At 53.3% G+C, this 13,961-nt stretch overlaps 1 protein-coding gene across 1 annotated transcript in view; it reads left to right on the forward strand.

Annotated features, from left to right (window-relative positions):
* DNMT1 (DNA methyltransferase 1) overlaps positions 1 to 13,481 on the forward strand; it is a 47,233-nt gene extending 33,752 nt beyond the window's left edge. Inside the window, exons 24-40 of the mRNA XM_021705613.2 lie at positions 823 to 938; positions 1,120 to 1,324; positions 1,403 to 1,536; positions 2,691 to 2,864; positions 4,571 to 4,792; positions 5,840 to 6,032; positions 6,765 to 6,849; positions 7,030 to 7,158; positions 7,522 to 7,804; positions 8,125 to 8,266; positions 9,521 to 9,687; positions 10,101 to 10,278; positions 10,914 to 11,109; positions 11,415 to 11,581; positions 11,819 to 11,935; positions 12,775 to 12,865; positions 13,137 to 13,481. Of these exons, the coding sequence (XP_021561288.1) occupies positions 823 to 938; positions 1,120 to 1,324; positions 1,403 to 1,536; positions 2,691 to 2,864; positions 4,571 to 4,792; positions 5,840 to 6,032; positions 6,765 to 6,849; positions 7,030 to 7,158; positions 7,522 to 7,804; positions 8,125 to 8,266; positions 9,521 to 9,687; positions 10,101 to 10,278; positions 10,914 to 11,109; positions 11,415 to 11,581; positions 11,819 to 11,935; positions 12,775 to 12,865; positions 13,137 to 13,171 (2,634 nt within the window). The 3' untranslated portion in view covers positions 13,172 to 13,481. The remainder of the gene's footprint in view (positions 1 to 822; positions 939 to 1,119; positions 1,325 to 1,402; positions 1,537 to 2,690; positions 2,865 to 4,570; positions 4,793 to 5,839; positions 6,033 to 6,764; positions 6,850 to 7,029; positions 7,159 to 7,521; positions 7,805 to 8,124; positions 8,267 to 9,520; positions 9,688 to 10,100; positions 10,279 to 10,913; positions 11,110 to 11,414; positions 11,582 to 11,818; positions 11,936 to 12,774; positions 12,866 to 13,136) is intronic.
* The last annotated feature ends 480 nt before the right edge of the window (positions 13,482 to 13,961 follow it).

The raw sequence follows: 13,961 nt of genomic DNA on the forward strand, positions 1-13,961 counted from the left end.
AGGCTGGTTCTCCTTCAAAGCTTGTTTCAAAGAGAGCCATCACTGCCCCCCCTCTGGCCTGGGCGTGGGGGTTTTTGCGACACTAGCAGATTGCCTCCCTGTCGTTCTGTGATTGTCTATTGTCTATCTAAGGCACAACTTTTACCAAAGCTGGAGAGCTTTCCTTTCCTTTAGCACTGTTTCCTTGATGTCTGTAAGCCGAAGATCCACTCTGTAGTGTGAGGCCTACCCCTGCCAGATGCTGCTGTAGGCCTGGACGTGGCTAAGCCTCTGTGCTGTGGTGCTGATCCTCTAGCACAGGAGAATAGGCACATGGACTGTCCAGCGGGTGCAGGGCTGGAGGGAGGTTGGGCCCTTGGGGGCTTCCCGAGGAGGCAGCCTCTGAGCTGAGACTCAGAAGGTTGGCGAGGAACCAGCCTCACAAAGATGTGGGGGAGAGGCAGGGCAGAGGCCCTCAGGGGGAAACTAGCTTTCCTGGTGGGAGAAGTAGGTCCTCATGGCTGACAGGAGTTGGGGCTGGGATGTGGCCTTAGGACCTTGGTGCGAGGAGTTGGGACCGGTGCTAGTTAAAATCAAATGCTGGAATCTGCTTTGCTGCTGACACTGAAGGGCAGGGCTGACGAGGAGGTAATGAGTGCTCTTCATGCAGATTTCCAGCTAAGGGAGGTAGATGTTTTCTGTAGTAGCCAGGTTGGTAGAGGCTCGTGATTTAACAAAATTATTAGGAATTAGGCTTTTATGCAAAGTAATAGGAACAGGTAGGTCAAGCAAAGACTGGACCTTCAAACCCATCCTCACCTGAAATGAAGCTCTTGTTTTCAGACTGATGGGAAGAAGAATTACTTTAAGAAGGTTTGCATCGACTCAGAAACCCTGGAAGTGGGGGACTGTGTCTCTGTTATTCCAGATGACTCCTCAAAACCGCTATATTTAGCAAGGTTTGTATCTTTTCCTTTGCTTGACTTCAGCACACATTCTCTTAGACAACTAGGAGATGCTTATGTACGGAGAGCAGCAGCGGCTCTTTGCTAGGCTAATTGCAAAAAGAAAACACAAGTTGCCCTAAGTAGATTCAGTCCAGATTTGCCAGTCAGGTGAGTGAATTTCTTCGGACTCCAGGGTCACTGCGCTGTGGGAGGACAGCAGCAATGGGCAGATGTTTCATGCCCACTGGTTCTGCGCCGGGACAGACACAGTCCTCGGAGCCACGTCGGACCCCTTGGAGCTCTTCCTGGTGGATGAATGTGAGGACATGCAACTTTCGTACATCCACAGCAAGGTGAAGGTCGTCTATAAAGCTCCGTCGGAGAACTGGGCCTTGGAGGTGAGTGCCCAGCACCCCTCGCTTGCACTTCCCTCCCTGCGTGGGGTCATGGCTGACACCGGGTCTTTGTGCTCACAGGGAGGCATGGATCCTGAGGCTCTGATAACGGAGGATGACGGAAAGACCTACTTCTACCAGCTGTGGTATGATCAAGACTACGCGAGATTTGAGTCCCCTCCGAAAACCCAGCCAACGGAGGAGAACAAGTACAAGTGAGTGCGGGCCGGCCACTGACTCTCATGTGCTGCTGTCTGGCAGGGTTTTTCTCCCGCGCTCATCAAACACCAGCCCGACTTGGTCACAGTTGCTTTAAGTGTATGGACGGCCCGGGCGCGGAGTTACCTTCGTGAGAAGCTCTCCCATCCGGCAGCAGAATGTGTGTTTTTGTGTGCTTCTCGGCCTTTGTGCTACAGACCTTTCATGTTTCTTTGTGTTTCTTAGAGGTTTTCTTTCATAAGTGATACCTCTGATGCTGCTTTATTCTAACTGGTGAGTGACTGCTCTTAGGGAGGCTTTATAAAATTTTCTATAGGTGTTCAGTGCCCCGTGCCTTCCTTTGTAACCTCTGTACCTCGCCGTTTGGACTCAGCGTGGCACTGGCACCCCTCCAGCAGCAGCGAGGCTGATGGGGTGAAGGCTGGGAGGCTGCCTTACGTGCTTCTGGGGTTTCTCCCGTTGGCCTGCTGCTGCCTTTTGACTTGATCTCCAGTGAAGGCCATGTCTAGCTCTCCTTTATGGGCTTATTGATGAGAAATAATGAATTTTACCAGCTAGCTTTTCAGCCTATAGAGAGAATGGTAGGAGACTCCTTCAACATGGAGTTCTGACTGAGCCACTCTGCATTTTTGCTTGTGGTGTATTCGTTACCGTGTTCTACATTCTGTTTGTCTTAGGGGTTTTGTTTTGTTTTGTCTTAGGGTTTTTATTATTTTTTTTAATTTTTTTTTTAAAGATTTTATTTATCTGACAGAGAGAGACAAGTGAGAGAGGGAACACAAGCAGGGAATAAGAAGCAGGTGGGAGAGGGAGAAGCAGGCTTCCCGCTGAGCAGGGAGCCCGACGCGGGGCTCGGTCAGGACCCGAGCCAAAGGCAGACGCTTAATGACTGAGCCACCCAGGCGCCCCATCTTAGGGTTTTTATATCAAATACTCGAAAGTGGAGTTGACTTTTCATTTTCTTGTGTTATATCTTTGGTCCCAAGTAAGTGTTTTCCAAAGTGTAAACTACAGGAAAGCTGCTTCCTTCAAGTATCTACAAATATTTTCTGTTGGTCATCAGAGTCTTTGGATTAGGCCACTGGTTGTTGTTGCTGCAGCCGCTACCAACCAGCTCAGGGCCTTTTGTTTTTGTCCTTCACTCCTTCAGGTTCTGTGTAAGCTGTGCCCGTCTGGCTGAAATGAGGCAAAAAGAAATTCCCAGGGTCCTGGAACAGCTTGAGGACCTGGACACCCGGGTTCTCTACAGCTCGGCCACCAAGAACGGCATCCAGTATCGAGTGGGTGATGGCGTGTACCTCCTCCCCGAGGCCTTCACGTTCAAGTGAGTGCCTGCTCTGCCCAGGTCAGGGCCATAAGCTCTGGACCAGTACAGGGTTGGCTTTGTGATGTCCCCCACCCTGGACCCCGAGGACTAGCTACTGCCTGAACTGTCACCGTAGTACCTGGTGATCATCGACGGCCAGCTCTCCCGTGTAGAATGCGGCTAGTTCACTGCAGAGTGAAGCTGTAAGCCTGAAGGCAGTCCAAGGATGCACCGGCTAAGGGGGCGCTAGTACCCATGGTGGGGCCCTGCCCAGCCGTGAGGCTTTGGGGCGGAGACCATCTCCTCTCAGTCCCTGACTGTTCCACGGGAGGACGGTGTCGCCTGCCCGGCTCTTAGGATGAAGTGAGTTGAATGGAAAGCACTTAGCCCAGTGCCTGGCCTAGAGTAAAGATTGAATGAACGGGAGTTGCAATCCCATTTACCAAGAAGTATCGAGACTCTTTGCATATCAGAGGGTTGGGGCTCTTCGGGGACAAATAAAGCCGAGGAATTTCCACACTTGATCGAGTCTTTGTTCTAAGAACTAGCGTGGGGTTGCGTTTACAACCAACACTTTCCGAACTTCTCTGTTTTCCGACTTGCAGTAGCATTTTCCTAAAGTCCCAGTTAGAACCCAGTCCCCACCCTCCGTTCAGTTACTGTGAATTACAGAACAGAGGGCAGGGGACTTCCGGCCTCGGGCAGTTGTGCATGTAGCCCCCTTTAGCCCCGCTGTCCTTGGTGCGTTGGAGAGGGTGCCCAAGGTGCTGTGTGCCCAGGTGCTCGCTGCACAACACAAGCGTCCACGCCGTGCTCAGGGCCCCCTCTGGAACCTGTCAGACTAAGGGGGTGTGGTGGGAAAGCATGGCAGCTACCCTCCTCAGGACAGCCTTGAAAGTGTGTAGCCAAATCAGATGACCAGCTGTACCTCAGTAGGCAGGCCAAATTCGGCTTGCCCAGACCACGAGTCTCCACCCCGTGCCTTTTGCAGCATCACCTCCAGGTCAGCACCTGTCAGGAGAGCACAGGTGTGCCTTGGGAACGAGCCCACAAATGGGGAGGTTGCCTTCTTGCCTTTACTGTGTGTCCATCATGGTTCAACAGGGCACCTGACGGGTTGGGTCACTCGGAACTGAGCTGATGGAACCACTGCCTTCTCGGAGCTGCCAGTCTGAGCCAAGGGAAAGCGTCCTGGAGGCTCTCCTGGCAATTTAGTGTTCCTGCCTGGAAGTGCTTGTGTGTCCTTTCTCACACTCATTGAGCAGAATGAGTCACATGCCAGGAAGTGCAGTCCTGCCATGTGGCCGGGAGCTAGGCAGATTCAAGCAGTGTCAGCCAGCAGTGCACAGATGGAGAAGGCTCGTTTATTTTTTTAAAGATTTTATTTGAGAGCCCACACGAGTGGGTGGTGCGGGGGGGGGGCGGCAGAGAGGGAGAAGCAGACTCCCCGCTGAGCAGGAAACCTGATGTGGGGTTTAGTCCCAGGGATCATGACCTGAGCTGAAGGCAGATGCTTAACCCACTGAGCCACCCAGGTGCCCTGAGAATGCTCATTTTAAACTATGGGTGAGATTTCATATTTCTCTGTAAATCTTGGGGCACTTAGCTGCATTAGTTTATAAGGTGTTCGAATTAAGTAGTAGTTACTGGCTGGTAAGGAAGGCTGAGGTAATTGCTTTTTATGGTTTCATGTTCGGTTATGCGTAATGCTTGCTTCTCTGCAGTATCAAGCTGTCCAGCCCCGTGAAACGCCCACGGAAGGAGCCTGTGGACGAAGATTTATATCCAGAACACTACCGGAAATACTCTGATTACATCAAAGGCAGTAACCTGGATGCCCCTGAGCCATATCGAATTGGCCGAATAAAAGAAATCTTCTGTATCAAGAAGAGCAATGGGAGGCCCAACGAGACTGACATCAAGATCAGAATCAACAAATTCTACAGGTCGGTGAAGGCCTCTGCTCTTCCAGGAGGCCACACTCTTCTAGAAGTCTGAAATGGGGTTGTAACAGTGATATTTTAAGACTTTGGTAGAGATAGCTGTTTTTCTAAGTGTTTCTCATTATCTGGTGGGTGCTGACAGTGACTTAATTATATTTCATAGCCTTGCTTTAGACCTTTGTTTTATTTTACTTTTTAAATTTTTTTAAAGATTTTATTTATTTGAGAGAATGAGTGAGCAGGGGCAGAGGGAGAGGGAGAAGCAGACTCCCCACCAAGCAGGGAGCCCAATGTGGGGTTCAGTCCCAGGACCCTGGGATCATGACCTGAGCTGAAGGCAGCTGCTTAACCAACTGAGCCACCCAGGTGCCCCTAGACTTTTATTTTAAAGCGACAGAGTTCTCTCCCCCAGAGAAATCCTTACACAGAAGTCAAGTGTGTGACAAAGTCGGGTGGAATGTCCTGGGCTCTGCCATCTATTTAGGATTGTCTGAGTTCTGCCCCCTCTCCCCGACCCTTCCCATTCTCTCCTCCTGTTCTCCCCAGGTGTCTTTTCCTGTTTCTGGGGTTCCCCTCTGTCTGTCCTTTTCCCAAGTTCTTGGCTTCAATCAGTCTGCTTCTGGGATCCTAGTAACTCCTAGTGGTTAGGAGCTAACCGGAAAATAATCAGAAATGGGTGTAAGGTTGTTTCACTTAAATAATGTATATCAAAGACTTTTTAAAGTCTTTGTAATAATCATTTGTATTAGCAGAAAAGAAATGAGAAGTCTGGCTAGTATAGGCAAGAGAAGGAAGCTCTAGATGCTTAACGGGCAACAGGCAACTGTCCTTTGTGGTGAAGGAGACAGCAAATCCCATGCTGAGTTCATGGCAAGGAGTCACTCTGTTGGTCGTGTCAGTGAAGGGGGTTGATAGAAATCAAGTTGACCTAATGGGGTTGTGGTCTTTACCCGTTGGTTTTCTGAGCACCCCCAGAAATGTGGTGCCGTTTAATTCTTTTGTTAGTTAACAGCAAAAGAGAATTGCTAACCAAGACGCTTCCATTTTCAGGCCAGAGAACACCCACAAGTCTACCCCAGCAAGTTACCATTCAGACATCAACCTGCTTTACTGGAGCGATGAGGAGGTGGTGGTGGACTTCAAGGCCGTGCAGGGCCGCTGTACTGTGGAGTATGGGGAGGACCTGCCTGGGTGCCTCCAGGACTTCTCTGCAGGGGGGCCAGACCGCTTCTACTTCCTTGAGGTGGTACCCTGCACTTACCGGAGGGAGGGGCTTCAGGTCAAAGTTCCAGCCTCCAAGAAAGTAGTGGAAATACCCAGAGTATGAATCTGCGGTATTCAAGTTCTTCTGGAAGTTAACACTTTCTTAAGCCAGAAGTAACATTTGAGAGTCCTTATGCACCTACAGTTTATTTGGAGACTACTAGGAGGCCTCTGCTAGCCCTATTAATGTCTTAATGTGAGTTACGGAAAGGTGCCCCTATCCCTGGCGGACTCAGCCCTGCCTCTCAGTCCCTTCGCCCAGAGTCTGTGGCCAGGTGAGGTCTATACGGCTGAGCACTGGTGACTGAGAAAGGATCTGGGAGTCTGTCAATTAAGTTAATAGCTTTTAAATTGTTTGAGCGTGGCTCTTCCTGTGTTAGGTCATCTGAAGTTGATACACGCCTGTGTTTCCCTCATGTTGCACTGTGGATGGCCCAATTATCACTTTGTCTATTTTTAGAATGAGTAGTCCGGGTACTTAGAATAGCAGGAATTCCAGAGTTGGCCACAAAATAATTATATCATAGAACTCCCCCATCCCCTCCCCGTTTCCAACATAATAAAATCAAAGTATTCTTATTGATGGCTAATTGTTTATGGCCATAATTAGGGAGAAATTAAGTGGATCTTTATCAGATTAACTTAAAGTGTCTTTGTTAGAAAAGGGACCAGTGTGTTTCCCTGCCAGACTATTGTGGTTTTTCCTTCTTAGGCCTATAATGCCAAGAACAAAAACTTTGAAGATCCTCCAAACCATGCCCGTAGCCCTGGAAACAAAGGGAAAGGGAAGGGTAAAGGTATGTCATTATTCTGCACCATTCTCTTCAAGTCTGTCTTACATAATTTGGGGACTGATGAATCATTTGGTATGAAAACACAGCTTCTGATGTTACATCATTCTCTGCTGTGAATTCAAAATGAGAGTTTAAGGAGAACAGGTTAGGGCTTTGACCTAACTTGTGGCCTGTCTCTTCCAGGGAAGGGCAGGGCAAAGTCTCAAACATGTGAGCCGAGTGAACCAGAGGCAGAAATTAAACTGCCTAAGCTGCGGACCTTGGATGTGTTTTCTGGCTGTGGGGGGTTGTCGGAAGGATTCCACCAAGCAGGTAAATACCATGAGGGTTTCTCTGCATAACTAGTAAAACTGGGGGCGTCTGGGTGGCTCAGTCGTTTAGCGTCTGCCTTCGGCTCAGGTCATGATCCCAGGGTCGTGGGATCGAGCCCCGCATTGGGCTCCCTCCTCGGCGGGAAGCCTGCTTCTCCCTCTCCCACTCCCCCTGCTTGTGTTCCGTCTCTCGCTGTGTCTCTCTCTGTCAAATAAATAAAATCTTAAAAAAAAAAAAAAAAAAGGCTAGTAAAACTGGATCAGTCAGGTTCTACCTGGAAGACGTTTCTGGCTCCGGTCACAGTTCTGCCTCGAGTGTGATTCAAGGGGGTTCTTGGCACACATTTGTCCTTGTATGTCCCAGGCATCTCGGAAACACTGTGGGCCATCGAGATGTGGGACCCTGCGGCCCAGGCATTTCGGCTGAACAATCCTGGGTCCACGGTGTTCACGGAGGACTGCAACGTGCTGCTGAAGCTGGTCATGGCCGGGGAGGCGACCAACTCCCGGGGTCAAAAGCTGCCTCAGAAGGGAGACGTGGAGATGCTGTGCGGTGGGCCGCCTTGCCAAGGGTTCAGTGGCATGAACCGCTTCAACTCCCGTACCTACTCCAAGTTCAAGAACTCCCTGGTGGTTTCCTTTCTCAGGTAAACGGAGTAGAAGCCCCGCGCCCAGGGCTGCCTGAGGGTGGCTAGACAGCCCGCCCTGGCACCGCGACGGCACGTGTGCTGGTGGCGCAGGGTCGCTGGGTTAGCTGGTGTGTCTGCTGGAGGCCGTGTGTGCAGGTGAGGCGCCCAGCCCTTGCCTCCAGGGAGTTCACAGCTGGCTTTTGGCAGAGAGACTCGGAGAGTCAGCGAGTGTAGCTTCCCAACGAGCAAACTTCGAGCCTTCGGGTGTAGCCTGTGGTAGAGTAGGTCTTCGTTTGGTGCGTGCGGATGACCCTCGTAGTCTCTGCCACCTCCCACAGCTACTGTGACTACTACCGGCCCCGCTACTTCCTGTTGGAGAACGTCCGGAATTTCGTTTCCTTCAAGCGCTCCATGGTCCTGAAGCTCACTCTCCGCTGCCTCGTCCGCATGGGCTATCAGTGCACCTTTGGCGTGTTGCAGGTGGGCAGACGGCTGTGGCCAGGGAGGGGCTCGGTGGTCCCTGGACTGTGGCACATGGTTTCTAACTGAAAATAGAATGGAACGGGACAGGCCTGTACTACAGTGACATGTGCCAGTGAGTGTGGGGGAGGTGGCAGCTGGGGCCTGCACCCGCCTCTGCAAAGCTTGCAGCATCTAGGTCTGGGAGCACAGACCCGGTGCGCCAGTAAGTCCGCCTACCTCTTACGGTTTTGAGAGTCGCATCCTCTGGTGCCGGAGGAGGGCCGTGTGTTTCCACCCCCTTTCTCTTGAGAGGGAAGGCTGGTGGTCAACTGCGGAGCTCTAGGTAGCAGATAGATCCCCATGGGGGGTAGGTGAAGCCAGAAGTGCAGAAGGATGGGGCGCCTGGGTGGCTCAGTCGTTGGGCGTCTGCCTTCGGCTCAGGTCGTGATCCCAGGGTCCTGGGATCGAGCCCCGTATCGAGCCCCGCATCGGGCTCCCTGCTCGGCGGGAAGCCTGCTTCTCCCTCTCCCACTCCCCCTGCTTGTGTTCCTGCTTTTGCTATCTCTCTCTCTGTCAAGTAAATAAATAATATTTAAAAAAAAAAAAGTGCAGAAGGATGCACAGACTAAACCGTTACCGGTTAGCAAAAATATCTCTCGGGTGAATGTACCCACGTAGGAACCTCAGGAGAAGGTGGAAGATCGTACTCCAGGGAGCGACTGGTAGCTCTGTCTGCACGGACAGAGACTTTGGGTGATCAGCGGGAACTAGGCTTGATCTGCAAAGCAGCTAGTCTGTGTATACCTGTTCAGTAACTAATGGCATAACGAAAGCTGAAGCAATGCTCAAAAATGGGAAGAAAGTCTTGCTGGAAGGTAGTGAGGTCGTGTCTGCGTGAGCGAGGTGCTGGGCTGCCACCCCCCCCCCCCCCCCCCCCCCAGGTCCAGCCTCCTTGGGTCTTGGGCTCACCCATCAAACCTTGTTGGCAGCGCTTGTGACCACTTGCTGCTGGGTAGGCGGCAGGGCTCCTTGGCTCTCTGCCCGCTCTTCTCCCCGAGCGCTGAGATCACAGGATCCCGTGTAGAGCTCTCGAAAGAGCTGGCTGGAATTGCCAGCTCGGTTTACTCCCACCTTCTCCAGGGACTAGTGGCCATCGTGTGGGATCCTTTGTCTTTCATCTGGTCCCACTTCTATTAGGAGTAAACCTGCTAAGTTAATTAGGGGCTAGCTGGAGGTGCCCGCCTGACTGTGCGTGCCTGGCGCGCTCCACAGGCTGGTCAGTACGGCGTGGCCCAGACGCGGAGGCGGGCCATCATCCTGGCCGCAGCTCCCGGAGAGAAGCTTCCCCTGTTCCCAGAGCCACTGCACGTGTTCGCGCCGCGGGCCTGCCAGCTGAGTGTCGTGGTGGACGACAAGAAGTTCGTCAGCAACATCACCAGGTGGGAGCCCCCCCTTGCCCTGCTGTGTTCCCTGGGAGGTTTGGTGTTAGTGGGCCTCTCGAGAGGCTAGAGCTGAGGAGAACGTGTTAGAGCAGGCAGCGTGGTGCGGGCCTGCCGCACAAGCGCTTTACCTCCTCTGGTCGTGCTCTGACCTCTAGGTGAGGGCTGCACGCAGGGCAGCAGCTGGACCCGGTCATGGCCGTGAGCAGAGCCCGTAGCGCAGCTTGTCTTCTTTGTACACAGGGTCTAAGAAGGATGCCGCCCTCATGAGCTTGGGCGGCCCTTTGACTTCTGAGCTAGGTTGTCCTCCCTGGAGGGGGCCGTGCCAGCCGTCAGGATGTGGCACCTGTAACATGAGGGACAGTCGTGGCCTGGGTCCCCAGAGTTTTCAGCAGTCTGCTGTGCTGTTGCAGGTTAAGCTCAGGCCCGTTCCGAACCATCACCGTGCGGGACACCATGTCTGACCTCCCTGAGGTCCGGAATGGAGCTTCGGCACTGGAGATCTTGTACAATGGGGAGCCTCAGTCCTGGTTCCAGAGGCAGCTCCGGGGCTCACAGTACCAGCCCATCCTCAGGGACCACATCTGTAAGGTACAGTGCCTTCGAGCAGGGCCAGCCTGGTCGGACCAGTGGCCTCATGAGAATGGAACATGTGGTTGGAGCCCAGCCAGGGCTTGGGGTGGGAAGCCTGGCCCCTTCTAGCTCAGTCTATCAGCATCCTCTCAGCTGGCTCCCGCCTTCACCTCCTTGCTTCCTGCTTTTCTTGCCACTACCATTCATGCCCCCTGCAGCCGCACACGGTCACAGAGCGTCCGAGCTGCTGCTCTTCCTGAGCAGGTGTCTGGCCACTGCCCCTCTGACCGACCTCGTCTCTTCTGCCCATGTTCTGTGTGTTCTCCCAGATACACCAAACCCAGCTCTTCCTCTAGCTGGTTCTCTGATCCTGCTGGGCTCTGCTCACCTGTCACCACCTCAGAGAAGCCCTCTCGGCTTGCCCTTCACCCACTCTCCCACATGCTATTCCATGTCCCTGCTCTGCTACCTTCATGGCACGTGCAGTCCCCAGGTTGTCGATTTGGGCTACTGTTTTGTCTCCCACAATGGGATACAAACCCCTTGGGGGTTCCTGTTTCCGGTGCCGAGAATGGTGGTGCCCAGCCTACCATGGGTGCTTAAATGCTCCCTGATTGAAGTGACGGACAGTGGGCCCTGCTGTGCATTTTCAGGACATGAGTGCATTGGTGGCCGCCCGCATGCGGCACATCCCTCTGGCCCCTGGCTCAGACTGGCGCGACCTGCCGAATATCGAGGTGCGACTCTCCGATGGCACCATGGCCAGGAAGCTGCGCTACACGTACCATGATAAGAAGAATGGCTGCAGCAGCACTGGGGCCCTCCGCGGGGTCTGCTCCTGTGTGGAAGGTGGGGACCCTGCCGGTGCCCTGGGTGGGGCTTCCCTTGGGTTTACCTTGAACCACCCGCCCCAGCCCCCTCATCTTCTGATCATCCGCAGCAGTACGGGGGGCTCCCAGCAGGAGATACTGGGGGCTGCCGCTCACGGACCTGAGGCCCCGGGCAAGGCACAGACACGCCGAACCTGGATGGCCCTGCTGTAAATAGATGCTGAGCGCATGAAGTCGTAAAAGCTTTGTCTGCGGCTGGGGACTGTTTGCTGCTCTGTCCCTCCCGTTCCATAACCACAGTCTCATCACAGCCCTCTCTTCTAGCGGGCAAAGCCTGTGACTCTGCGGCTAGACAGTTCAACACGCTCATCCCCTGGTGCTTGCCCCACACTGGAAACAGGCACAACCACTGGGCCGGCCTCTACGGACGGCTGGAGTGGGATGGCTTCTTCAGCACCACCGTCACCAACCCTGAGCCCATGGGCAAGCAGGTAGGTCTGAGGACTGGGGTCGTGCCTGGGAGGGGACCGAGGCATGGGCTCGGCAGGTGGGGCCGGCCCATGACAGGCTAGCACGCCTCACCACCTCCTGCCTCTGTGTTGACGGAGACCAACTCAGCCATCGAGGCCTAGGCTGGAGTTTCCTGTGGGGCAGCTTCCCTCCTCCTGCCCCAAAGGGCAGGTGGGCCCAGTTTCGTTCCCCTTCCCCACCTCCCCTTTCGCCCCCAGGGCCGCGTCCTGCACCCTGAGCAGCACCGCGTCGTGAGTGTGCGGGAGTGCGCCCGCTCCCAGGGCTTCCCGGACACCTACCGGCTGTTTGGCAACATCCTAGATAAGCACCGACAGGTCAGTGGGGAGCGGGGCCCGGCCTGCTTTTCCTCTGTCCTCGAGGAGGGGCCGAACGGGGTCTGACACAGAGTGGCCCTGATGGGAGAGGGGCCGCTCTGTCTGACCAGGGAGAAGCAGGACTCACATGGTCACTTTTGAGGGGACGCTGAGCACCCGGAGTTTGTTGGCCGATCGGCCTCAGTATCCCCAGGAAGGAGGGACCCTGTCCCTAGGGCCCAGGGTGCTCGCAAGTCAGGCTGTCGTTAAGCACATCGGTTGCTGTTTACAGCTCTGAGGCAGGTTTAGCCCAAAGGAAAGTTCCAGGGCACTGAATTTCAGTGAAGGAGCAGAGTAAATGTGCATCGGTGAAAACTCACAGTTGCTAAGGGTGGGAATGAACCAACAATCCCTTGGGTGTTGAGTTGGCTGTTTCTTAAATGTATTTCCGACTGGGGAGGGGGGGATGTATTTCCGTCTAAGTAATGCCTGCACATGGCTCACAAAGCCAACAGTGCCTGGGCTTATAGCAGAAACCTCCTGCCTCCCCCCGCCCCGAAGTCCTGTTCTCTAGAAACAACCCCTCTTAGCCGGAAGTGAAGCATGGTGACATCCATGTCTGGATCTGAGCTTTTCTAAAGCCTTTTAAAGGCCGTTCTTCTGTGGGTGGGTCTTGACACGGGGTTTGGGGTGTGAAGATGGGCTGGTTGGAGGGTCCCAGAGCCATCTTGGTGGCAGGGTTTTGCAGGCCCATGTGAGCAGGAGACCTGGGCCTTTGTGCCCTCAGCATCGTTCTGAGAAGAGGCTGGTGCTGACCCCAGCCATGCCACACCAGGCATCTCCCTCCTTCCCTCCTGCAGGTGGGGAATGCTGTGCCGCCGCCCCTGGCCAAAGCCATTGGCTTGGAGATCAAGCGCTGTATGTTGGCCAAAGCTCGAGAGAGTGCCTCAGGTACGGTGGGGGCAGTGGGCGTACGGTTGGCCCAGGGCCCTTTCCTCAGACGCTAGCCAGGGCAGCCGGGGAATCTCTGGGGAACACCTGGGAGCAGTCTCACTGAATGTTCATCCCGAGCTGCTGCAGGTGCTTGTTTGGTGGGCCATTAACATCGACACCTGGCTGTTAACACGGCCCTTGATTTTAGCCTGTTTGTTACGCTTGTCTGTTCCTTAGTGTAACGTCGTATGTGTGCTCTGCAGTGACTTTACCTTTTATTTCTCTTTAGTGAAAATCAAGGAGGAGGAAACTACTAAGGACTAGTTTTGCCCTCCCGTCGCCTTGTTTCTGGCACCAGGGATCCCCACCATGCACTGATGTTGTATTTTTAACATGTCAATCTGTCAGTTCAAATGTGTCGTTCACGGTGTTTGTGGCCTTGGCTGACATGAAGCTGTTCTGTGAGGTTTGCTTATCAACTAATGACTTAGTGATCAAACTGTGCAGTACTTTGTGCATTCTGGATTTTAAAAGTTTTTTATTATGCGTTATATCAAATCTACCACTGTATGAGTGGAAATTAAGACTTTATGTAGTTTTTATATGTTGTAATATTTCTTCAAATAAATCTCTCCTATAAATCACCCTGGCTGGTGGCTTGTGATTTCTGAGGGGCTTCCAGCTGACTCTCAGCTGGGTCTGGATGAGCGTGGGCTCCTCGGAGGTGTCGGTCTGAAGTTAGATCACTCGAAGTGTGCCATGTACATGCTTGGGGTGGGGGTTAACTTGTGACAGGTCTGTCCAAGGAGACGCAAGTGGAATTCGTTAGTGTGGCTTCCAGGAAAACCTTTTAAAGGAGCAGTCTTCGTTGGCCTTCCCCAGTGTAGCCCTTCTTTGCTCTAGAATGGACTGGGATGCCTGGTGGTACAGCAGCCATCTTGTGACCATGAGGGTAGAAGCCCTGTGTAGTGGATGGTGGAGAAAGAGAGGAGTCGCTCGGAGCCGTAGCCTGGTACCCACAGACAAACTAGATCTTTTAGGTAGGCTTCCTGGGCATTCAGCCTAATTCAGTCCTACTGAATTCTAAGACAAACCTTTTCTTTGGTTTGTCGTT

The sequence above is a fragment of the Neomonachus schauinslandi genome, chromosome 1, assembly GCF_002201575.2.
Source record: "Neomonachus schauinslandi chromosome 1, ASM220157v2, whole genome shotgun sequence".
Taxonomy (NCBI): domain Eukaryota; kingdom Metazoa; phylum Chordata; class Mammalia; order Carnivora; family Phocidae; genus Neomonachus; species Neomonachus schauinslandi.